Source organism: Malaya genurostris, chromosome 2 (assembly GCF_030247185.1).
Source record: "Malaya genurostris strain Urasoe2022 chromosome 2, Malgen_1.1, whole genome shotgun sequence".
Classification (NCBI taxonomy): domain Eukaryota; kingdom Metazoa; phylum Arthropoda; class Insecta; order Diptera; family Culicidae; genus Malaya; species Malaya genurostris.
Window position 1 is genome coordinate 85,159,611 of NC_080571.1, and position 26,595 is coordinate 85,186,205.

At 36.5% G+C, this 26,595-nt stretch overlaps 2 protein-coding genes across 3 annotated transcripts in view; both read right to left on the reverse strand.

The window, feature by feature from the left end:
- LOC131432661 (uncharacterized) overlaps positions 1 to 26,595 on the reverse strand; it is a 711,303-nt gene that overhangs the window by 522,620 nt on the left and 162,088 nt on the right. The gene's annotated exons all lie outside the window — the stretch shown is intronic.
- LOC131428674 (uncharacterized) overlaps positions 6,598 to 26,595 on the reverse strand; it is a 79,943-nt gene continuing 59,945 nt past the window's right edge. The window contains exon 4 of the mRNA XM_058592717.1: positions 6,598 to 7,436. Coding sequence (XP_058448700.1) covers positions 6,598 to 7,436 — 839 coding nt within the window. The remainder of the gene's footprint in view (positions 7,437 to 26,595) is intronic.

Here is a 26,595-nt window from a genome sequence, read left to right on the forward strand (position 1 = left end):
GGTACATTTTTATAAAAAATAAATGTTTTTCACGAATTTTCCATCCAACAGAAAAATAGACAGCAAAAGAGACCAAAAATTCTCAATTTTCAATTGAAATTCAATTTTCGGTTTTGAATTTTCAATTGAAATTTAATTTTCGATTTTCAATAGAAATTCAATTTTCGATTTTCAATTGAAATTCAATTTTCGATTTTCAATTTTCAATTGAAATTCAATTATCGATTTGCAATTGAAATTCTGTTTTCGATTTTCAATTTTCATTTCAAATTCAGTTTTAGATCTTCATTTTTCAATTGAAATTCAATTTTCGATTTTCAATTTTCAATTGAAATTCACTTTTCAATTTTCAATTTTCAATTGAAAATCAATTTCCTATATTCAATTTGAATTGAAATTCAATTTAGATTTTCAATCGAAATTCAATTTTTTTTTTCAATATTCAATTGTAATTCAATCTTCGACTTTCAATTTTCAATTTCCGATTTTCAATTGATTTTCGATTTTCGATTTCCAATTGAAATTCAATTTTCGATTTTCAATTGAAATTCAATTTTCGATTTTCAATTGTCAATTGAAATTTACTTTTCGATTTTCAATTTTCAATTGAAATTCATTTTTCGGTTTTCAATTTTCAATAGAAATTCAATCTTCGATTTTCAATTTTCAATAGAAATTCAATCTTCGATTTTCAATTTTCAACTTTTCAATTGATTTTCGATTTTCAATTGAAATTCTATTTTCGATATTTAATTATCAACTGAAATTCCATTATCGATTTTCAATTGAAATTCAATTTTCGATTTTTAATTGAAATCCAATTTTCTATTTTCAATTGAAATTCAATTTTCGATTTTCAATTATCAACTGAAATTCAATTATCGATTTTCAATTCGAATTCTATTTTCAATTGAAATTCAATTTTTGATTTTCAATTGAACTTCAATTTTCGATTTTAAATTTTAGATTTTCAATTGAAATTCTATTTTCAATTGAAATTCAATTTTCGATTTTCAATTGAAATTCAATTGACGATTTTCAATTGAAATTCAATTTTCGGTTTTCTATTTTCAATTGAATTTCAATTTTCGTCAATTTCAATTTGCGTCAATTGAAATTCAATTTTCGGTTCTCAATTTTTTAATCGAAATTTATTTTCAAATTTTAATTGAAATTCAATTTTCAATTTTTATTTGCAATTCAATTTTTAATTTTCATTGAAATTCAATTTTCGATTTCCAGTTTTCATTTTAAATTCAATTTTCGATTTTCAATTTTCTATTTTTAGTTTTCATTTGAAATTGAATTTCGGCGGCAATGAGATTGAAATTCAATTTTCGATTTTCAGTTTTCATTTTAAATTCAATTTTCGATTTTCAATTTTCTATTTTTAATTTTCATTTGAAATTGAATTTCGGCGGCAATGAGATCTCAAATCAGCATCTGACGGCAAAGCCGAGAGAGAAAATAGACTTGCGATGCGACGTGTAGTGATTGCTGGCGGAGGGGTTGCCATGGAGGTATAAATTTGATTGAACTATGTGTCGGCCGAGCACAGCTGAACATGCTCGTTCGTTTTCATGATTTTTATGATTTTCATAATTTTTATGATTTTCATGATTTCCATGACCGTCCAAAGCAACTTGCATAAATGTGTCCCTCTCATATTAGTCAATAAAAAATACTCATGGTTTATAACCTTACAGTTAGTGTCTCCTTTACTAGCGAACAAATTGTGTCGTTAGTTCACTGCACTCAATCACTGAAAATATTTCGTATTTCTAAGTGTCGGTTTTGCACGATACGCTTTGTGTGATGATTTGTTCAATTCATGTGGTTGAAAATTTCCTGCGCCCTATTCCGGCACTGAATTTATCCTTAATGCTTGTTTATACCAAACATTTTAGAAAATTACAACTTTGGGTGATTTTTGGATATCTCATACTACTGAAAATTTTCTCATAAATTACTGAACATAGTCGCACACGTTTCTTAGAGAATGGCTGAACTTAGATTCAAATGAAAGGTCTTATGACCTCACATAATTTTCCTGAGTTTCATATGGATCCGACTTTCGGTTACGGAATTACAATGAAATATGTTCAAATTTATGAGAAAATGTGCACTCAATTTTCTCGGACATTTCTTAACCGATTTTCACAAAGTAACATGCAAATTAAAAGTCTTGAAATTCTTTAAAAAGTCTCCGAAAAGTTAATCCAGATCCGACTTCCGGTTCCGGTATTACAGTGCGATTAGTGAAAATTTTCAATTTCATGAGTATATTTTCAACAGCGATGGCAAAACGAGGTGCATATTTTTATAAAATTTACTACCGAAATGTTCTAGTTGGCAGATCTTGTTAGTTAGTGAATATATAAAACTAATTTGAAACTACTAATCCCCGGTTTCCGCTTCCGCAAGCACCAATAATAGTGAAGGAAAGCTTCAAAAAACGGAACTCACTTCGATTTCTCAGCAACGGTTCAACCGATTTTTGCGAGTCATGATTCATATTAAAGCTCATATTGTCTTTAAATATGCTGTGCAATTTCATTCAGATCCGACTTCCGGTTCCGTAATTATAGGGCGATGAGTGTCAAAACATTTGAATCGTCATACAAAATGACGATGCAAAACTGGTACGCGTGCGGCTTTGATTCGTTCGTAGCGTGCTTTGTTCAATTTCTTGAAGCGCGCATGGTTGACACATTTAAATCTATATTTTTCAGGTGAAAAAAATGTAAATTATGTAAATTTGTAAATCTTTCATTCAATTTGTACCTACTGGTTAGTGTTTCTACAAAATCATGATAACGATACTTGCCTATAAAAGTACACTTATTGCCTTTCTCATATAGAAAGTTAATGCAATCACTTGAAAAATTGACTAGTGAAAGTTGGCCCAGAGAGCTAAGTATTCTATATCATTCGGCACAGTTCATCGAGCTGAGCAATGTCTGCGTGTGAGTATGTGTCAAATAATGTCACTCATAAAATAAAAATCTCATAGTCCCATAGGTTGCTATTGAATTTCATCATGCTTTCATAGAGAAAAGTGTGTTTAAAATTACACATCGTCATTTAGAGCGACGATGCGAAAAAAAGGATAAAATTCTTCCAGATTTGGCTGAAAACTGATTAGATTTGTAAGGTATATTAGTTACTTACTAAACGAACCAACTTCGGCTATACTCAAGGTCCAAGTTCCCGGTTCCAGAAGTACCGGAAATAGTGGTCAGACACCCTAAAACGAGACTCACTCAATTTTCTCAAAGATGATTTGACCGATTTCCACAAATTTAGGATCAAATAAAAGTTCCTATAGTTTCATAGGTAGCTGTTTAATTTCATCATTTCATTTTCATTTAAAAAGTGAAAAGTTTATGTTAGTTTATACCCAAAGAAAGATTCTTATTTTATTCAAGATTGAAAAAAAAACTTTTTGACATAATCTTATTGTGATATTTTTGAAAATATAAGTAATATGAGAAATTCAGGTGGATTTAATTCAATATCTTTTCTTCCCAAACAGAATTGCTGCATCAGAGCACGAAAAGACGTGCATCCTCGTTGTAAGTTTCGCCAAAAGTGCGTCGGATTTCAAAAATGGAAAAGAAGGTATAAAATGAGCAGTGTGTCCAAATATCAAATAACTCAAGTGTCAGATTAAGAAAGTTTTGTCCAATAACTGAGCATATTTTAAGACACTAAATGAACCCACATGGTGACATAAACAGTACAAAACCATAATGTTTAACATAATGGCACAAGCCCATATACCGAAACTTTGGTTACCCGTCCAGGGAAAAATACTGGGCTAGCTAACGGTTTCTTCGACGGATTGCCCTTATCAGGACTACCGGCCCCGGTCCGCTATGGCAGAAAAGATAGCTTGGTAGGTAGGTGTTTTTCACAGCGACGGTAACATCGCTGATAGCGACAACGACAACGATGGCCAGAGACCAGAGAGCCAACTGGTCTGCGGTTTGGGTTTGATATAGTCAACAGCGGGAACTGCATAACCTGAGCGTGTTAATAATCTTCCATCAGTCGACTAAGAAACACAATCACAACTGACGGCTGAAATTGGACGGATCCAGCCGAGTGCAGAGAAAAAAAAACCGAACTGACAAACCAAAGGGGCAAGCTCGAATATCATTGAGTGCGCTTCCAACTTGCACATGCAACCGGGCAGCATAAATGCCCATACGTCATTTGTCTGGTTTCATTTATGACTCTCCCTTCGTCTCTATCTGAATGCATATGCACTTCTGCTCGAAACAAAAATGGTAACATGTTTACAACATGCTTCCCAGGGAGGAACGGAGTGGGGTTGGGAGCGAAATACTGCAGTACCGAAGCTACTTACCTTGACTGTTTCCAATCCTGGTCGTCGTCGTGCCGTACCGTACCTTTTCGTTTCGAACCGGATCCGGCTGGCTGGTTTTCCAACCGGGACCTCCGAGTTTGGTGTGTAGGCCACGGGGCTCAGTCGGCCTCGGACGACCCGATCGATATCGCTGCCGCACGTATCCAGTTAGATGATGATGATGATGACGGCTTCTGGTGTTGGCCGAGAAAGTGACGGCCGTGGGGAAAGAAAAGGGGAAGATTTTTTTTCCAACATTACTGCAACCGGATAGCATCGCTACTTCATTCATACTGACCAAGGTAAGAGAGTGGATAGCTAATATGCTTGCGGTTTAGGGAATGTAATAACGGCATAACTCGGATTTGCAACTGCCACCGCTGATGACTTTCCGGATATTCCGGCGAAGAAGTGACACATTGTGCAAGTTCGGATGGTTGGGTTTGAACGATAAGCAGAGCACACTAGATTTGATAGTTGATAGTTTTTGCAGTTCCGAAGTTGCGAGTGCGGAGGCACAATTCGTGGGTCATTCATAAATTACGTAGGCTCATTTCTTAAGGTTTAACGTCATTTCAACCTGAACCAAATTCAACAATAATCAGCGTTTACCACAAAAGTCAGATTGGAAAGGAAAACGGAATTAAATTGTTGTAAAAAAATAACTCTCCACCTGAAATCGCCAATTAAGTTCTCCTTCTGGACACTGATAGGAGAGATTTTTATTATACTTGGGTTCAAGTCTCGGCTATAAGGTGACTTTTTTCGCAAATATTCACTTTTGATACCTCATTTATCAATCCTTTACTGATTTGTTTTTCGTTGAATATTGAAAAAAGTCAAAATGATGTAAAATATTGTTGACAGATGACTTAGTTACAGTAACCAGTTTAGTATGTTGATTTGAGCATCTAATCTTTCAGAATCACTCAAATGATTAGACGATATCAATAGTTGTTAGTTAGCTTTGTAGTGAAAAAGAGGCTAATTTTCGATTTCGTTATGTATCATTTGGACAAATGTTATCTGTTGATACAAAAGATGAGAAGGTTTTATGCCTGCTGGAGAAGGAGAACAAAAATCTCAGCTCCAGCGGGATTTTCCCTAGCTTCTAAATGAATAAATGGTCTTCTTCATTATATGAAAGTACTTTGTCATTATTTTGAGCAACTATTGACTGGATACTTTGGAATATTTATTCTATGGTTATGTTTTCCGTAGAGATTTAAAAATATCTTTTTTGTTGGACAACGTTTTGCTCGCGTCTTTTTCAGGATAACTAAATTCTTAAGTGTTCTTGAAGTTTTCTTCGAAGAACAAAACCTCATTTTAAATTCCACTCTACTATGTATAGTTAAACTAAAGATTTTCGTTTGTCTCCAAGCGATTCAGCTCATTCTTATAACCGCTCAGAAAAAGAACCACCTGGCAATAAAATTTATTACGATAAACAGATTCATCAATTCATCAATAAATTAAACCCAGCATTGATTGACATTCGTGATTCAAGGAGTGTATCGAAAATAAGCTATCCACATGCATTTGTGTTGTACGCATGTATTCGTGATGATTTTTATGCTCGAATCACAGCATGCTGTGCGTTTGGCTGTCAGCTTTCGTTTGGTTACTTGTTTGTGCGATTGAAATTCTGCGTTTTCAAAATGTCGCGTATTGAAAAGGAAGTGAAAATTATGGTTCTGGACACATGGCTAAGTGAGAAGGGTATTACTATACGAAAATTGGCGAAGCGGTTTGGAATTCATCATGCCAGTGTTAAAGCCATCATTAATAAGTTCGGGGAACACTATTCTTTGGGTGAGCTACCAGGAAGAGGCAGAAAACCCGGTTCTTCCGATCCGAAACTGGACCAGAAAGTGGTATCTCTAATCATGAAAAACAAATCAATGTCAATAAGTGATTTGGCCAAAAAAGCAGGAACGAGTGTCGGAATGATCCAGCGTATCAAGAGGCGAAATCCCTATAAGAAGCAGAAAATCTCGAAACAAAGAGTAGAACAGAAGAAGCGAGCAGCAACAAGGGCCCGGAAATTGTATTCGTGTCTTTTTCAGTGCCCGGATTCATGCGTTTTGATGGACGATGAGACTTATGTAAAGGAGGACTCAAAAACCCTTGCAGGTCCACAATACTTTACTGTCGTCGTTGGAGAGGATGTGAGCGATGCGGACAGGTCGATTCAAGTGGAGAAATTCGGTCGAAAGGTACTTTTATTTTTTTTTAGTAGCTTTCATATTAACTTTTTCGGTGTTCTTTACTTTCTCAACGTCTCGATTTTCTTGATTTTTCTTGACTTTTTTAACCTTCTTGATTTTCTTGACTTTCTTGACTTTCTTGACTTTCTTGACTTTCTTGACTTGCTTGACTTTCTTGACTTTCTTGACTTTCTTGACTTTCTTGACTTTTTTGACTTTCATGACTTTCTTGACTTTCTTGACTTTCTTGACATTCTTGACTTTCTTGACTTTCTTGACTTTCTTAACTTTCTTGACTTTCTTGACTTTCTTGACTTTCTTGACTTTCTTGACTTTCTTGACTTTATCGACTTTATCGACTTTCTTGACTTTCTTGACTTTCTTGACTTTCTTGACTTTCTTGACTTTCTTGACTTTCTTGACTTTCTTGACTTTCTTGACTTTCTTGACTTTCTTGACTTTCTTGACTTTCTTGACTTTCTTGACTTTCTTGACTTTCTTGACTTTCTTGACTTTCTTGACTTTCTTGACTTTCTTGACTTTCTTGACTTTCTTGACTTTCTTGACTTTCTTGACTTTCTTAACTTTCTTGACTTTCTTGACTTTCTTGACTTTCTTGACTTTCTTGACTTTCTCGACTTTATCGACTTTATCGACTTTCTTGACTTTCTTGACTTTCTTGACTTTCTTGACTTTCTTGACTTTCTTGACTTTCTTGACTTTCTTGACTTTCTTGACTTTCTTGACTTTCTTGACTTTCTTGACTCTCTTGACTTTCTTGACTTTCTTGACTTTCTTGACTTTCTTGACTTTCTTGACTTTCTTGACTTTCTTGACTTTCTTGACTTTCTTGACTGTTATTGATTTTCATGATTTTCACGATTTTCATGATTTTAATGATTTTCATGATTTTTATTATTTCCTTGACATTCCCAGCATTCTCCACCATTTTACCTTTTTTATATGTTTGTTTTCGAGCCTTGGTTGAATTTTTGAACTTACTCGACTTTCTGAAATTTCTTGACTTAAAAATTGAATAACTTTTTTTACTTTTGGTTCTTCATTTCAGACATTAAATTATTATTACCTGACTTTTGACTCTTGAACTTTTGAAATTTTGAACTCTTGAGCTGTACTCGTTACTTTGATTTTAATTATTGATTCTTGCCATTTGACGATTGATTTTCGGTTCTTAAGGGCTCGCTCTGCGTATTACATTTCTATCCACGCTCTGTCGGAAATGTGCAAAATGACTCTCGATGTGGCCGGGTGGCCAAGAAAGTTTTGATATTTTCGGTTACAAGTTTGACTACATCACACAAAATCCAATAAAGCTACCGCTTGTTTGGCAGCCTTTCTGAGCTGATTTTATTTCTATCTCGTTTTTCGTTACGTTACCAGGAAACTGGAGCAGAAAAAATGTCGCGTGCTTAGAAATCGACTTACCTTCACAAAAATAACATTCACTTCATTTTTATCGCGGCAACATATATGTTTTATGCACTAATCGCAACTAAATTAAATTATCTAGACATTGTCAGGATAGATTTTTGATCCATGCTTTTGAAGGCGAGATATTCAATGAACAAGTTGAAAGTTGGCGTTTTCAGTTATGCAATTATTCCTTCAGGAGAAAGACTTACCCGACAGCTAGAGTCAATGAATCATTCTGAAGTTTTCACAGAATAATCTAAACTAATTTTCTAAGAGATTGTCAGTTGGGTTTTTTGATATTCGTCGCCGTTTCTGAGAATCACGCCCTAAAACACACTGCTTGAACCCTTAAACCCTTGAACTTTTAAGCTCTTCAACTCTTGAATTTTGGAGTCTCTAGTCGTTACTTTTTACTTTAATGTTATTCTCGGTTCTTGATATTTGCCTGCTTGACTTCTGACTCTTGAGTCTTGAATCTTGTATCTGAATTTTCCAGCATTGGATTTTGACACTTGAGTACTTGACTTCACTTACCTCATCGTTTTTCTCTATTGTCTAAATTCGTTATTGTTCATTTTCATTACTCCTTAGTTTCCCTTTAGTTAGTTTTTCTGTCATCGGTTGCTTTCATTACATTGCGCCCTTCTTGACTCGTTATTTTCATTACACTTAATTTATGTTATTGTTTTCTTTTTCGTAAGTTTTTACATTTCCTGTTGCTCACTTCTGTTACTCTTCGCTTTCGTTATTCTCTTTACATTAATCTTAATTGGCTTTCGCTTCTCTTTACTTTTAATTTTTGCACTTTCGATATTTTAGTTACTTCTTCTTTCATCATATTTTACTTTCGTTTCTTTTAACAATCGTTACATTTCACGTCACGTACTTTGAAAAATTCCATGAGCGTTGACAAATAATGCCCATGCCGCGAAAAATACTTTTCATCAAAAATTTCCATTTGCAACAACTTTTAGAAAATAAATTTTGTTCAAGGTTTCTTTTGAAAAGTTATTATAATGATCGAATAATATCAAATTATCAACACGTGATTACTTTCATCTTTCTCACCATTCGCAAAGATTTTGCTTTCGTTAGGTTCGTAGCATTTGGCTGTTTACTATTAATATTATTTAACTTCCGGTGCTCTTTGCTTTCGCAATTCGTTGTTTTTGTAACGAACAATAACTCTTTTTTAATTTACGATTCCATTTGTTACTCTTTACTTTCGTTTTTATTTCTTTTTTTTTTGTACTTTATTTTCATATCTGTTGCTCTCTTTTGGCATTTTAGCGTCGTGAACGTAAAAATTACTTTTTACTTTCATTTACTTTTGATTCGTACTCTTTCCCTTTAATTCCTATTGGTACAAAGCGAATCTTACTGATTTCGCTACCTAAATCTCAGCTAACCCGACACGACTTCGGAGACGAGGTGTCAGATAAGATCGAATAAGCTCACGTACATAGGATTTCCGCATCCGCCAGCACACCTGCCTTGGCGCAACGACTCGAATCCCCGTTCCACTCCCACCTTCGAGTCACACTCGCCTAATGGGACAATCAAAGGCCCATTTTTTATTCATACGCTGTTATCGAGTGGGAGAATGGCTTTTATCTCGAGCCTCCGAAATCAGCATTACCGTAACGACTGACAACGTCCTGTCATCCACTCGGCACATATGGACCGAAAACCGAAGGTATGATGGCTGCTGATGACGTTGTTAGGCGTCGGAATAGAATAACACTCGTCACAATCCTCCAACTCCCGCAATCATTTCCAGGTAGTGGGGGTAGTGCACATATTTTTTCCGCCAAGGGAGAAAGCGAGAAAATGCCAGCAATATATACGAATCCCACTGCTGCTGGGCATCTATCGAGACTGTCGCGAGATGGTCGCCATTATCGGTCGGTTGATAACTTTTTTTTCTCGATCCTCCGGATCCTGGAGGGGATTATTTTGATTTAGCGTAGGAAAATATTTGTGGTCTCCCTCTCCGAGCGCGCCCTCTTGCGGCTTTCCACGGCTGAGTTTCAATTTATGTATGGGCCTTTCGGTTCGTCCCCGAGGAAATCATAAAAGTCACGTAAAGTGCTTTTATCTCGACCTCGTCGCCTCCCGGGCTAATCTGAGCCAACCGATCTTTTCTTTCGACGGATGGCGCGACGGAGCTGGCTGAGGGCAAGCTTTGAATGTCACTTGTTGTTGTGGGAAAAGTTGTGGCCCATATCGGACCGACTATTGCGCGTCGATTGAGATCTTTGTCAATAACGGAAAGAGTTGAATCTTCGGAGAGTAATAAATCAGAGCCTATTCAAATAAATATCAATTCCTCCAACTGATGAATTGAGAGCGACGGTTTTGAGGTTAGATTTTTTTTATGGTCGATAATGCAGACGAGAGAATGAGTTTAAATAGGAATATGATCATTATATCGAAATATCAATAAGATAAAAATTTTACAAAAAAAAAACACTGCTACCAGATTTATGATAATGTTTCGTTGATTGATTTATCATTTATTTATACGAATTTCACTTCTAAGAAATGAAATGTTTCGGAATTTTTTTGGTTGGTACAAGTGACAGTGCAATACTATTCTAAAGGGTGATTATTTTGCCGGTATCTTTTTGGCAACACTGTTTTAACTTATCACTGTCATTGTCAAACTTATTCGTTTTGGTCGATAATTTAATCATTTAATCGACTTACAACGTCTAACATTTGGTGAACGGGCGCTTCAAGAGCTACCAATGTATCCCAAAAAAATAACACAGATAAAAATATTTTGTGATTTTACATTTATTTTTATGCACATATTTGGAGCAAGCAATTGAACGGAAATTTACATTACAAAACGAAGCGGGTTGTAAATATACAGTCTTGCTCAATGAAAAACTAAATGAATTTTAATGTAATTTTACATCAATCATAGTTTTAAAACAGATTTTCGTTTCAACTGATGTCTATTTCATAGTACTATCGGTTTACATGTCGTGTAAGTTTCACCTTTTCTTTCTGTGAACTGTTTGTTGTGAATTATGGGCCAGTAACATCATCGGGCCGTACTTCTTCAAAGGCAACGATGGGTGAAACGTTACTGACAATGGCGATCGCGTGAAATGATTGACGGTTTTTTTTGTCCAAAATGGATGAATTGGACATACCTGACATATGGTTTCGACAAGACGGTGACACGTCCCACACGGCACGCGAAACAATGACCGAATTGAGAGCCGCCTTCGGTGAACAATTTATCTCACGTTTGGAGTCCATCAAGTGGCCGCCTACATCGTGTGATTTGACACCTTTGTACTATTTTTTGTAAGGGTAATGTAAGGCTCAACCAACCAACCTAAACCAGCAACGATTGTCGCACCGAAAGCCAATATTGAAGCATTTATTCGTGAAATACCGGCCAAAATCACCCCTTAGTTAAGTTCTTGCAAACATGGAATATTCAACCTCCTCTTCTAAGCTAAAGGGTCGGCTCCTTGCACATATCAGGAATCGGAATAAATTAGCTCAGATGGCACGTTCCCCTGATTGTTTGAAGATTTGTGCCTACTGGGTTTGTGGTCCTTTGGTACAAAAACAACAACTTTCGCTTCTTAACGTTCCATTACCGATGGAGCAAGGAGTCAGACACGACCAAACAAGAGTGCATCTTTTGTGGGGATTTCATCATCGCATTCTGTTTATCGGTTCGTTTAGGCGCTTTCCTCACCTTGACGTCCTAAAGTTCGATCCGCTTCAGAGGGAAGAACTTTTTTTGGCCTCGCCTCGAATCGAACCCCCTTCGGTTTACATGAAACTTTGCTGGTGTGCCTAAAGCCTCCTATGTCGAACAAGAAAATGACATCATTTTGGACAACTGGAATTGGTGGATGAAAGCATAGGTCGGTTCTAACCATTTTTTCAATAGTATACTATTGAAATACTGAAACGACGTTGCCATTCATGTTGAAGTTTCCGAATCGATTGGTTGTTAAATTATATCAACCCATCAATAAATGACTGAGTTGTTAACATTCGAAATTATGTCAGAAAAAGATTGCGCGGTTAGTTTAGCATTTTTTAAATTGACACCCAGCCTCGTATAGTGAAGAGTAAGGCATTTTGAATGCTAAAAATTTCTTTAGCTTTGCGTTTTTGTACGCGAATTACGTATACGTATCCCCCGCGTAAGAAGAGACATCAGCGTATTTATATAGCAACAATAGTCAGTGCGATGATAAACGTAAGAAAGAATCCGATTTTGAAGCTACTGCTACTGTTGTTGATGATTGAGTATGGATGTCGAGTTCGCTAACGATTTTGCAAGCGGAGCAGAGAGTGACATTTATTTTTCGTCATTTTTGCCTGTTTTGAGTGAGTGAAAAGACGGGTGGGTAATATCAGAGACCTGTTTTGATGACATGAATATTAAAGACCTGAAATTCTGTAACCGAGTTTTTGATCCAAATTACAGATTTGAATTCTGAAACTCTTTGATGCTAGATTTCGGAATTGAATTCTGATCCTCAACTCGGCAACTGAATCCTGAAACTGTATTCTGAATAGTTAATCTGATCCCAGAAACTGTGTTTGTAACTGAATTCGAAACCAGGATTCTGGTTCGGCACTGAATTCTGGAAGTGATTCCTAGCACTGAGATCTCGATCTGGATTTTGATCCGCAGCAGAATTTTAGTTACAGATCCGGATATCAGTTCGAAAATCTTCCAAATCTAGTTCCTTAATTCAGTTAAACTTCTAGAATTAGCTGAATTTTGGAACCAAATTCTAAACTTGCATTCTGATCTAGAACTCTCAAACTGGGCTCTGAAATGCAGTTTAGAACTGAGTTCTGGAAATACAACTACATTTTGTATCAGAGTTCTGTGTCTAGATTTCGGCCTGAAGTTCCAGAACTTCAGGTTCAGAATTCTGAAACTGCGTTCTAAATTTGAATTCCGAAAAGGAATTTTCATGTCTGGTCTGGTCTGGTTTGGTCCAGAATTCAATTTCAAAATTCAGATCCAAAGTCCACTTCTAAAAACAAGATCCTTACCTCAGATCCAGATTTCGATTCCAAGCTTCCGGCCTAGAATTCTGGTACTCAATTCTGACATTGGATTCTGGACAAGGAACTAAATAGTACATCCAGCTTCTGGAGATGAAAGAAAAACTGGTCTTGAATTTTAAAACTGAATTTCAGGATTGAGTCCTAGAATTGGATTCTGGACCCGGTCTGAACTAGATTACTAAATAACCCAAATTACTGATCATATCTCCAACGACGTGAAGAAAAAAGGCGGGTGGGTAATGTCAGGCACATAACTGGATGTCGTGAATACGTAAAAAACGGGCACACTTCCTTCACACTTTCGAATATCAGGTAGGTGATCGATTGTGTGAATTGTGCATGTTTTCTCCCTTTTTCACTACTAGTTTGTTTGAAACTAGAGTTTGAAACGATGCACCTACATTAAAGTACAGATTAGTTACATTAAACAGCTACTATTCTAAAACTGCTTATTCTAAAAAAACAATTCCTTGAGTAAATTTTTTTTTAAACTATTAAGTGCGGAGATAAATGGTTCTTCTCGAAATTTCAGTTAGAGATAATTGCAATGGTCTGTTCTGAAATGTGTCGACGATCTTGGTTATACAAGAGTAATTTTAATCATAATAATAATAATAATAATAATAATAATAAAAATAATAATAATAATAATAATAAAAATAATAATAATAATAATAATAATAATAATAATAATAATAATAATAATGGTTCAGAATCTATCAATTTTTATGGCTGCATCCTGTTGTTTACACTCTTCTCTAACCACTTGTGCAGTTGTTTATTCGTTTTCATTAGTTTGTTTCGAAATGCGTGGACTTTCAGCAGAAAAACGTCGAAAAATTGTGTACAAATGGTGCACAGAACGCGGACTGTCACTGAGAGAGATAGCAAAAATGAAAGGAGTAAGTAAAAAAGCCGTGCGAAATGCAATCAGGAAGTTCGGTGAGGATAACACCTTTGAGGATAAACCGAAAACAGGTGGAAAAAAGGTCCTGCTAACCCTCAGTTGGACAAACGTATACTGAAGGCGTTCGAGCAAAAGAAGGAGGTTTCAGTTCGGGATGTGGCCAAAAAAGTGGGCACTTCGAAGTCAAATGTTCTTCGTGCTAAAGAACGTTTGAATCTTCGAACCTCTAAGAAGCAGAAACAACCAAAACGTAGTCCGAAACAAGAAGCATCGATCAGGCCGAGGGTTCGAAAGCTGTAGAATACGATTCTGGCTGGAAATTTGAACTGCATAATCATGGACGACGAAACCTACGTGAAACTCGATTATAAATCCTTGCCGGGACCGCAATATTATACGGTGCGAGAAGGGCAAGTGTTAAACCAGTCCGAGACATCGATTGAAGTCGAAAAATTTGGTAAGAAAGCTATGGTCTGGCAAGTAATTTCTAGCTGCGGTAATATTTCGAAACCCTTCATCACCACTGCTTCAATGAACAGCGAAATATACATGAAGGAATGTTTACAAAAACGACTTCTACCCATGATTCGAAGTCACAAGGATTCTATTGTCTTCTGGCGAGATCTTGCTTCTTGCCACTACTCGAAATCAACGGTAGAATGGTATACAACCAAAAATGTCACTTTCGTCCCATAAACCATGAATCCATAAATTGCCCACAACTTCGACCAATTGAGGAATTTTGGGCATTAACGAAGGCACATTCAACAGTTCGAAAAAGATTGGAAAAAAGTATCAAAACTTGTCGCCAAGAAGTCTGTACGGAATTTAATGAGGAACGTTCGCAAAAAGGTGCGCCAGCTAGTCTACAATGGCTAAGTAGCAAATGTTGAGAATAATATTCTGTTGTTCTAGTCTAATATTATCAGTATATCGAATACAATTTGAACATCTAGCACTTGTGAATTATTTACAGCGAAATCAAAGTGCGTCCATACTTTTTGGGACAGTCTTTTTTTTTCGAAATATCGTTTATTCAGCGCGAATTCAAACTCACCAACAAGATGGAAAATAATGGGAATATACCAAGAGCTTTAACTTCACTATCCGTTATATTATCACTAGCACTTCATAATTAATATCGAAAAATCTGGCACGAATTCAAAATACAGGAAAACCAACAATGATAATAACAATAATATCTTATGATTGTTATTCCATTATTATTATAGCTTTCTTGAAAAACAAATAACATCAGAAGCTTGTTCAGGATAAATAAACAAATCGTTATAATCAATAACTATAATAAAAAAGTATGCCAGACAAGATAGAAAAAATTAGCATTAACTAATCATGTCGGCTTTCAATCAGAACCGGATTAAGAATCCCGCTCACTCCAAACACTTTTCAAACAAGTGTGGATTTTCAGCAGTGTTGAGAAATTTGTTCTTTTCGCAACATTTAAATCTGTATTTTTCAGGAGAAATAAAATACAGATTAATCCGTATATGTAGCAACCCTGTTCCGCACAGCATATTTCGAAACAACACCCATACTAGCGTAAATATATATTCTACATCAATATTTTTATTTTCGCATTGCGCGAGAGCGTTGCCCGACGTAATTGAATGTGTTAGTGACGGCGCAAACTTTTTCAACTTCCATTTTGATGAATCTGATGCTTTTGGTAGGAAATAGAGAAAATTCAGATAATTCTTAATGAATTTATATCGATGTAGTAGCTATGTTATATGAATACTTCTGCAGATCACTGAGCTATAGGCTTTCAAAATACGAGAAAAGCAAACAGCGTCATGTGTTTTCCTCTTCGATACTCATTGATTCCAAACATTTCAGAAAAGTTTGATTTTGGATTATTTGAGATTATGTCACACAACTGAAAATTTTGTCATATAATTGTGATCATATTTCCGATGGCATGTAGCAAAAATTGTGTTGTTTCGTTAGATACAAAAAAGATGTTCACGATCAAAAACTTATCACACTCTTAGAGGGTAAATTTTCAAAAGGCGCCTCATAGTAAAGCAAGTCGTATTCACGACAAAATAATTAATCGGTCCTCAATTTCGGGCTCTAGAGGAGTCTGCAAGTAGGAGACAAAATGCATAACTGCCCGGAATAGAAGGGATAAATAGTAAAATTGAAACGATGGGTTCTCAAGATCTTCACTTATTTGTTTAAAAAATAATAGTGATGCTACAACATTTTCCAAAAGCTCGGGACAGAAGTCCAGTGCTAGCGAAATAACTATAATTCACATCAGCTTTATCCTTTTATAGGCACGCGAAACAATGACCGAATGGGCTACCAATACCATTCGGTGAACAGTTTATCTCACGTTTTGGGGCCTGGATCGTTGGACTATTTGTTGTGAGGCCATGTTAAGGCTCACGTCTACAAGGATAAACCAGCAATGATTGTCACACTGAAAGCCAATATTGAAGCATTTATTTGTGAAATACCGGCCGATATGTTGGAGAGAGTGTGCCAAAATTGGACTGTAAAAAAATTCACAGGATTGTACAAGACCGCGACCGATTGCGATGACATTGAAAATGAAGTAATTCAAACATTAACGAAATTATTTCAATAGTAGACTGCACGATTCTTGGTTCTAAATACAAGAAATAATTTTCCTCACAGAATATTTCCACCCATTTGTATAACAACTCTAGTTTAAATGTATATTATATTAGATAGCGTAGGCGTTATTGTTAAAAAAAACTACTTCTATTATTTCCTATACTTTCGTTGTATGTTATCATATTTGATATTGTACTTAGTATTATTATATATCTTTTATTGCTCCCAATTTTAAACTGTATTTGTCGTTCGCCGGAGTTATTATGGTGTTTTGTAAGGAAACAATTCGACTTTCAGAGAGTCAATGTTATTCGTATTCACGTCAATCCGATTATGCCTCTGACATTACCCACCCACATTTTTGCATACACTTCGTGTAGCTCATTAGTACACGGGAAAATGCTAATTGCATCCAAATGATGTAAAAGAACGAGTTTTTTTTATTTGCTTCTGAAACGTTGGATAGAAAGAATTATGATACAGGCGAAATGGCATTCGACGAAATGTCTCGAACCCACTGAATCTGTATTTCGTTGGGTACCGATAATCAATTGAATTTTTAAACTGACTTCTACTCTCAGGACTGCTCTAGCAAATTTCACGTTTCACCGTACTAAAGTTGATTGCTTTTATGCGCAGTGCGATCTGATTTACCTACCAATTAAATGGTCACAATCGCAGACAAAAAATCTTGGGTGCAGTCTGTCAATTCTAATTATCTTCGTCCGCGCAACACAATTGGACTGACAAGTTATTACCACCCCCGGGGCGGTGCCTGAAGCACAGTCTGAGCAGCAGCGACGAACAACTGAAATGTCGCATGTCGAGAAGCAGTCGGAGGTACTGACCGTGCTATTTGTGCTATTGGCGGTTAGCTGGAGTAAATCGTAAGCCTGGTTGCGCCATTGATGGGACTGCGATTCAAATTATCCTGGGAATTTCTGTATTTGTTTGGTGTAGATTTTATCGATAGTAATTAAACGAAATACACTTAAATCAGAAGGTGTGTGGTTTAAGGATTAAAACACTTGTGAAGCAGAGCTGATATCAAATAGTGTTAGTTCCAGTGCAACTCAAAATGCTGAAAACATTTAAGCCAACTTATTCTAATTGCCATAGAAAATGACGTCGTTATTTCTCAGAAATAATTAACAATTCCACTCAGGGCTACCGAGCCCGAAGCGAGCATCATTGCTATGCACGAACACCCTTGCAGCATTTTCCGTGAGCTTAAATTCCCGGCCAGGAGAAGTGGGTCACTAAGAGGACTATTTGAATTCCTCGAGGAACGAAACAGAAGTCATGCCTTCCTTCCAATAGCTAATAGTAAGTCAGTCACTGTGCGCTTTTGCAGACATCTAGTAAATGGCCTCAGATTTTTGTTCCCATTCCAGACCATCGAATACAACAGTTCAAGTTCCCGAGTACCGGTGAAGACGTGTTTTGCGTCCAATAAATGACTTCAGCGGAAGCACGCTAACAAGAGTTTACTTCTTCGAACAATGAGCAACAGACATCGATCAAAGGCGCTCTTCGGTTTGATTTGTTTGATTTCGAAGAACTCATCAATCTCGGCTGCTCACTGGTTTTCTTTCAAATTCGCTCAAAACTCAAAGAAAAAGCTACTGAACTGAAAAGTGTTTTTTTTTTGTTGTTGTTGTTAAATTCCAGTGACTGGGTTGTGCTGATTGGTGTTAAAATTGTGTTGCTTGTTTTTGGCATGATTGGATTCCGAGTTTTCGCTCTGTTTGCTCGTCATGGCGAAACAATTAGACAGACGCCCATAGATGTTCCGGCTTCGGATGTTCATGTCCTGTTTTTTGCTTTAAGACTGAACTAAACTGTACCCGGTCACTGACGACTTTGAATCTGATTTTCCAGCAGTTGTGTAGGCTTGATTAAATTTACTGGAATTACAAGGATTGATGAAACGTTGCACAGTGGGAAAAAATCTATGAAATCCCGCAAAGAATTCTGTAACTAATGAACTAATTGAGATAAAGAGTGTCCCAGAAAGTATGGAAGCACTTTGATTTCGTTGTAAGTAATTTACGAGTGTTATATTGATAATATTAGACTACAACAACAGAATATTATTCTCAACATTTGCTACTTAGCCATTGTAGACTAGCTGGCGCACCTTCTTGTGAACGTTCTTCATTAAATTCCGTAATTCCAAGTTTTGACACTTTTTCCAATCTTTTTCGAACTGTTGAATGGTTTCGGCTGCCGAGACATGTTTCCTAAGATGTGCCTTCGTTAATGCCCAAAATTCCTCAATTGGTCGAAGTTGTGGGCAATTTATGGATTCATGGTTTATGGGACGAAAGTGACATTTTTGGTTGTATACCATTCTACCGTTGATTTCGAGTAGTGGCAAGAAGCAAGATCTCGCCAGAAGACAATAGAATCCTTGTGACTTCGAATCATGGGTAGAAGTCGTTTTTGTAAACATTCCTTGATGTATATTTCGCTGTTCATTGAATCAGTGGTGATGAAGGGTTTCGAAATCTTACTGCAGCTACAAATTGCTTGCCAGACCATAGCTTTCTTACCAAATTTTTCGACTTCAATCGATGTCTCGGACTTGTTTAACACTTGCCCTTCTCGCACCGTATAATATTGTGGTCCCGGCAAGGATTTGTAATCGAGTTTCAAGTAGGTTTCGTCGTCCATAATTATGCAGTTCAAATTTCCAGCAAGAATCGTATTGTACAGCTTTCGAACCCTCGGCCTGATCGATGCTTCTTGTTTCGGACTACGTTTTGGTTGTTTCTGCTTCTTATAGGTTCGAAGATTCAAACGTTCTGTAGCACGAAGAACACTTGACTTCGAAGTGCCCACTTTTTTGGCCACATCCTGAGCTGAAACCTCCTTCTTTTGCTCGAACGCCTTCAGTATACGTTTACCCAACTGAGGGTTAGCAGGACCTTTTTTTTCGACCCATTTTCGGTTTATCCTCAAAGGTGTTATCCTCACCAAACTTCCTGATTGCATTTCGCACGGCTTTTTCACTTACTCCTCCCATTTTTGCTATCTTTCTCAGTGACAGTCCGCGTTCTGTGCACCATTTGTACACAATTTTTCGACGTTGTTCTGCTGAAAGTCCACGCATTTCGAAACAAACTTAAGAAAACGAATAAACAACTGCACAAGTGGTTAGAGAAGAGTGTAAACAACAGGACGCAGCCATAAAAATTGACAGATTCTGAACCATTGCGAAATGGCAGCGGTTTTTGGTTGCGTCCATACTTTCTGAGACAGTCTTTAGGTCAACAAACTACAGCGTTTCTTATGTAAAAATATCCAAGGAATTCAGTGGAATGTTTTACAATGGCCGAACGAATCGAAATCCTGCTCGTTTTACCCCAAACGTACAGCAGTTTAGGGGTTTCCTATAACATTCGCTCTGTAACTTGAAATGAAGTCGAGTGCGGTATTTTGGAATAGCCTACTTTCATGTAAAAAAGTCTGAAGAAACGATTAGAAGAACCCACACTGGCCGCACGAAACGTTTTGATGGCTATTTTACCCCAATTCCTCCATTTCATGAGATCCTTACTGTAAATCGTCCTTGAATCTTAGTAAAACTTCTTGCAAGTTTGCTAAATCTAGCTGAAACGTTTTGATGACTTAAGACCGATGACTTAAGATGACCGAGATTTAAGGACGATTTACAAAAAGATATCATGAAATGAAGAAATGGGGTAAAATAGTCACCAGAATATTTCGTGCGGCCAGTGTAGATTCTTCTATTCGATTGTCCAGACTTTTTTACATAATATAAGATAGTTTTCGTATGCTTTCAACGTGGTTCACTTAAGACTTATGGATGATTTAGATGAAAATTGCACATATTGGACATAAGCTAGATTTAGTAAATTTCCAATAATGTTTACCGAGATTTCAGGATGATTTATAATAAGATATCATGATATATAGGAATTAAAGTAAAGAACGTTTCGTGCGGCCAGTGTAGGTTCTTCCATTCGGTTCTACAGACTTTTTTCTATAAGATAAACTAGATTTAGTAAACCTCCAATGAGTTTTACCATGATTTAAGACCGATTTACAATAAAATACCCTAAAATGGAGGAATTGGGGTAAAATAGTTACCAAAACGTTTCGTGCGGCCAGTATAAGTTCTGTCATTTGATTCTAAAGACTTTTTTTTACTAAGATAAGCTAAATCTAGTAAATTTCCAAAAAATTTACCGAGATTTAAGGACGATTTACAATAAAATACCATAAAATGGAAGAAATGGGGTAAAATAGTCGTCAAAACGTTTCGTGCGGCCAGTATAGGTTCTTCCATTCGGGTTTACAGACTTTTTTACAGAAGGTAAGCTCGATTAACTAAACTTCCAATAAGTTTTACAGGGATTTAAGGACGATTTACAATAAGATATCATGAAATAATGGTATTGGGGTAATATAGTCACCAGAACGTTTCGTGTGGCCAGTGTGGGTTCTTCTAATCGATTCTCCAAACTTTTTTACATAATATAAGATAGTTTTCGTATGCTTTCAACGTGGTTCGCTTAAGACTTAAGAGTGATTTAGATTAAAATTTCACATATTGAAGGAACTGGGGTAAAATAGCCACCAAAACGTTTCGTGCGGCCAGTGTATACTCTTCCAGTCGATTCTTTAGACATTTTTACATGAAATCAAGCTATTTCAGTGGACCGTGTTCGATTTCTTTTCAAGTTAAAAATACCACAGAAAACCCTTAAAACTGCTGGGCATTTGGAGTAAAACAAGCAGGATGGCGATTCGTTCGGCCATTAAAAACCATTCCATTGAATTTTTTTGATGTTTTTACATAAGAAACACTCTTCTTTGTTGCCTTTTTTCATGGATCCCGATTTCTTTGCGGGTGTCCTGTTTTTTTTTCCACTGTGCGTTGGAATGTCGTGTTTTAATCGGTAAAAATTCTACATAAAATGATAAAGCTGATTTAGATTATAGTTATTTCGCAAACGAGTATTCAAAATGTTTTGTCTGATACCATCAACATTAGATTATGAAAATTTTCTTTTCGGAATATTTTAAATTGTTTACTTCATTTAAGTGAGTCATGTCGTTTCTACTGGAAGCGAAACCCAACCCAGTTTCAACCCTCACTGCTGTCAAATCCATACACTTGACAGCAGTTAGGGTCGAAAGTGGGTTGGGTTCCGCTTCAAGTGATAACGTGACTAGAAAAGCTCCTGTGAGATTCCAGAGCATGGTTTAATGATGCCATTCGCTCTTTGTTTACGTTACTATTACTTAGGAAGGGCAAAATCACGCAATTCCTTTAGGTTATTTGTATTTCCAGCAGTACTTTGGTCTTTTGATGAACCTTAAAGAACAGCCATGAAAGAGCTATTGGATGCGTTATATGAATAAAATTTATAAAGCTTTTCAGACAAACACTGAAAAACGCGTACGTGACCTCCCAAACCAACTACTAAGGCTTCAAATTAATATGAGGTAAAAGTTTTGTGTTGACTGTGTATCCATAGATATAGGACTGTAATTGAATGCTGTGGTGGCCAAGTAAAGCGAAGCAGGCTTGGTTCTTCTAGTCAATTAGGCTTTCTTCAGATTTCTCTGTTTAATGAGCAAAACAATTTCCCTAGTCAGAAGCTGGCTACGGGTTAGAGTCCCGTTTGTGCTATAACATTTTCGCGGTTTTCGTTACATAGTTGAATTCACATGTCATTTTTCCAATCTGTTTTCCCCGTTAGATACTGATCAAATTTAAAATTAGCTCAAGATGGCTCCATCTTACCAAGACTTAAAACAAAAAAGTTGACCAGGCATATTTTTCAGATGGGGTTGTCACAGAAGGTGAACTCAGTTTTGGAATCTTATTGATTATCAGTACCCAACGAAAGACAGATTTAATAATGGCTCATGTAAAAATAATATCAAATTCCGTTTCGCCGAATGCCATTTCACCGAATCATATTGTTGTCTTAGAAAAGATAATGATTGGTTTTCAAATCAATTCTTTTGAGCGAAAATCTTACTTCGGAAGCTATCCGGTTTAAAATGAACGATAAAATCAACATCAATTCGCTCGTTCCGGTAATCACCTGCCAGTATTTATCAAACCCGTCATCGCAGTGAAACAATCCTTCCTTGTAATTTCACTTGTCACACTAAGCTCTACCAGAAAAATGTTCCCAATTTCCGAACGCCCGATGATGTTGACAGGCTGATCCATAAATCCCAGCCATCATTCAAACGAGACTCCTCTCATATCATCTCACCACACCACGCACGCATCCAGCCGATGACAGCCGTTTCGGAGCTACTTTGCATGTCAGTGTCAGTGTCGTACCTGAATGCTGCCAGGGATCCGCATGTTCCGCACGATTAACATACATCCACAAACAGTTGCCCGAACGGCACGAAGAACCGTGTCTATCAAAAGCTTTACAATGGCGGGAAGAAAGGAAGAAAAAATATTGTCGTAAATTTGATAACCGTCCCTGGGCTTTGCAGGGCTCGATAACGCATGAATGTGTGTGTGTGTGTGTGTGTGTTGGGTGCGTAAGCGCTTTCGTACGAGGTAAGTAAACGAACGGAATCAGTATCAATGTCATAAAATTTTAAATTGAATTTTTAAATGCGCAACTATCCGGTTCGGTGGTTGCATGCAATGCTCGCTGACATTCACGCAGACGACGGAGGCCACATCTGAGACATGAACAAATTGTGACAAATCGAAGTATCGAACTAACGATTTGCTATTAGTTATGTTTCCTGCTGGAAAAAAAAAACACATATTACAAGTGGAAAACCCTTCGAAAACCCACATAATCGACTTCTAGTGGGATCGCTCAATTTTAGCAATCAGAGAATCCGAGCAGTACTTAATTGGCTTGTCGTGTCGATGGATGAAATATTCAGGACATGAAATATCGCTGGGAGGAATTTCTATTTTCCGCGTTGGAACGAGATGCGATGATTGAAGTGCGTCTAACGACTTTTTTTTTGCCTCGTGAAATAGCACTCCATTACCGTCATTAGTGGGCCGAATGAATCGGTTCGCCAGCGGTGAATGTGATCTATCGTTTTGTTTTTGACATTGTTCAGAGGCACTTTTAGGAAAAACCCTGCCATTGAAGTTGATAATGAAGGTTATTAATGTTGATAATTATACAAATTTATCATCAAACGATTTTAATGAGCATGAACCTGATTCAATTGTCCGGCGGATAACTATCTAAAAAAGTTCAACATGATTTTTTTTTCACGTGGTCCTTTTCGAGTCCTCTTTGCAAAACTTAGACGATAGTTTGAAAAGTTGAAATGATTAGTTGCTACTTCACCGCACGAAAGAAATTGATCAGAGTCGTTTCATCGAAAGCCGTTTCACCGAAAGCCATTTCGTCGAATCGTACACTTGTTTTAAATTGTACTGAAATTGATTTCAAATTAGGAATTATTAAAAATGTACACCCGTATTGGTTATATTTTTTAAAGGAAAGTAATATCGCAGTCAATTCTTTGGAAAAGATTTACTGGTTTTAAAAAAAACGATTAATTAAATCTCTTTGTTGTATATCAATGTGGAAGATATGATCAGAAATGATGCATGTAGCATTTACGCACTTTACGTTGATACCAGTTTGTTGTAGTGCCATAATAATTGATTTTTCGAATCCCAGATCTACCAGAATTCACCCACCAGTTGGACTTGCTGGTGGACATGGCGATGACGCTTTTCTGTTGTTACCACATCAAAACTGCTGTCCGATCATACGGATGGGAAGGCGTAATGAGTTTTCAGCCTTTAAAATTGTAGAAAAACTTCATTTAGGAATTAGCCTTTTTCGTGCTTAGGGCACGTAATCGATTTTAATATTCATTACCTTTCGTCTTCGACTCGTCCGTGCATAACAGTTTATGTTGAACTATTATGTGACCTAGCAACGGCCAGTAAATTTTGAAAGTCCACACTTCACTTCCCTGCAAAACAAAAAGTACTCTGACACGTAGCAAAAACGTCTTCTTAGCAGTTTATGTTGAACTGCTGTGTTACACAACACTTCAATATAAACTGTTTTACTCTGACGAGTCGAAGATGAAGCGTTCTTATTATTACAAAAAATAGAAATATTTGTGACTATCTCAAGCCACTGCAAACTAATTCTGAACATATGTTTGAAACTTTCACAAGTATTTGAAAACGCTATTGATCAGTCTAACATTTCGGAACCTATTAGTAATACGTGGATCAATTCGATTTGCTTATATACTCAAAATCAAAACAAATAACATACCATTATTTCAATATTTCCGAATAAACAACACCTGATTTTGCAAAACCTGATTTATGGTGGTTGAACTCTTACCTGAAAAGAGATAACAAAAGAAAACAATCAGTAAGCAATCAGTCGTGAATAGTATAAGTCAGTAACTTGGCTAGCCTTTCCTCTAACTGATGATGAACATGAATTTAGCGAGGCTCCCCACGCCGATGATAATGCAAATAAGTGTTGTTGCTAATTAGTTACACTAATTTTGAATTTGCTGCACTTTTTTATTAAGTGCTTCGCTATGTTCATATGGAGTTAACGAAGCACCCCTCCCGAAAAACTTTCAAAACAAATCCAAACCTAGTAGACAATTTGTTGCTAATAAGCTGCTAATTAGTAACGGTCATTTAAAATTTGCTGCTGAATTTTTAAATTTTTTTCTGAGTACTTCGCTAAGTTCATATGAAGTGAACGAAGCACCCCTCCCAAATAAGCTTAAAAACAAATCAAAACACAGTGCATAGTTTGTTAATTACACTAAATGTTTGAATGTGGAACACATCTTTATTTTCTATACAGGGGTGCAAATCAGAAACTCAAGTAAAAAGACACGTAGAAATGTGATCAGGTTTTAAACACTTACAGCTCAGTATATTTTGTATCAATTATCCATATTATTTAATTATTTGATTGGAAATATTTCTAAGTTTCGATTTGAATCTATCAAGCCACGTATTTTCAATTATAAATGATTGAAATTTTGATTATTAGCGAGCAGTGTCCTATTCTGTCTACTCAAAATCTCCGGCATATCGGATTTCCCTGCCATAGACGACGGTTTTGAAGGAGTAAGCGATATATCAAAGGGAAAGCATCGCTATGATTGGTCAATCAATGCAAAAGCGAAACTGTTGGAAGCATGCGAATCTATGAATAGAAGCAAAATTATAGCTAACGTTTCAGTCCCACGCGTAGTATGCTAAAGGTAGGTTATTGCTAGACAGCAAGACAAAAGGTGCCATAAAACGATTTGAAGCTTTAATTGGTATACTCTGACCTTGTATCATGCAAGCTCGGATGAAATTCCATGTTGTGTCCAGGGTTGTTACGGTCGCCCGAATTTCGCGGATTTCGCGATTTTCGCGGATTTAGCTCGGTTTCTGCTAAGATTTTGATGCTATGGCGCGTATTTCGCGCGAATTAAAAAAAAACATCATTCCACATTGGTGAATCATTCGTTCGAATAAAAAAAGTTATCTGCAAATTTTTGAAGCTAGTGAGTTTTATAAAACTAAAAAATTAAAGATGGGCGAATGTTTTCTTGATAAAACAAAACCACCAAAACCAAGAACACCTTGATAAAACCAAAATTTACTAGAAGGAGATTCTAGAAAATGTTCAGTGGATAAAATTTAGATTTTATGCTCTTCGATCTCGAGTGATACAAATTGCTATTTCAACAGAGCTGTTACCAGGAATTACAAAAACTTTTCGATACATGTGATTGCGTTTTCCCATTCCAGTGCTGAAATCGAAAGTTTTTCGCACTCAATGATATTTGATGTCTGATGAAAGATATCGTCTCAGTGAAAACACATTCAATAATGCAAAGAACGTATTAAATGGAATGCTATTCTTCAATATTATGGTCACAAATTTTGTGTATGATAAAAATCGCATTCTTAAAGCAAAATTTATACGACATGCTTACGAAGCGAAGTCTTACAATAAAAGAAACGAAGAAGT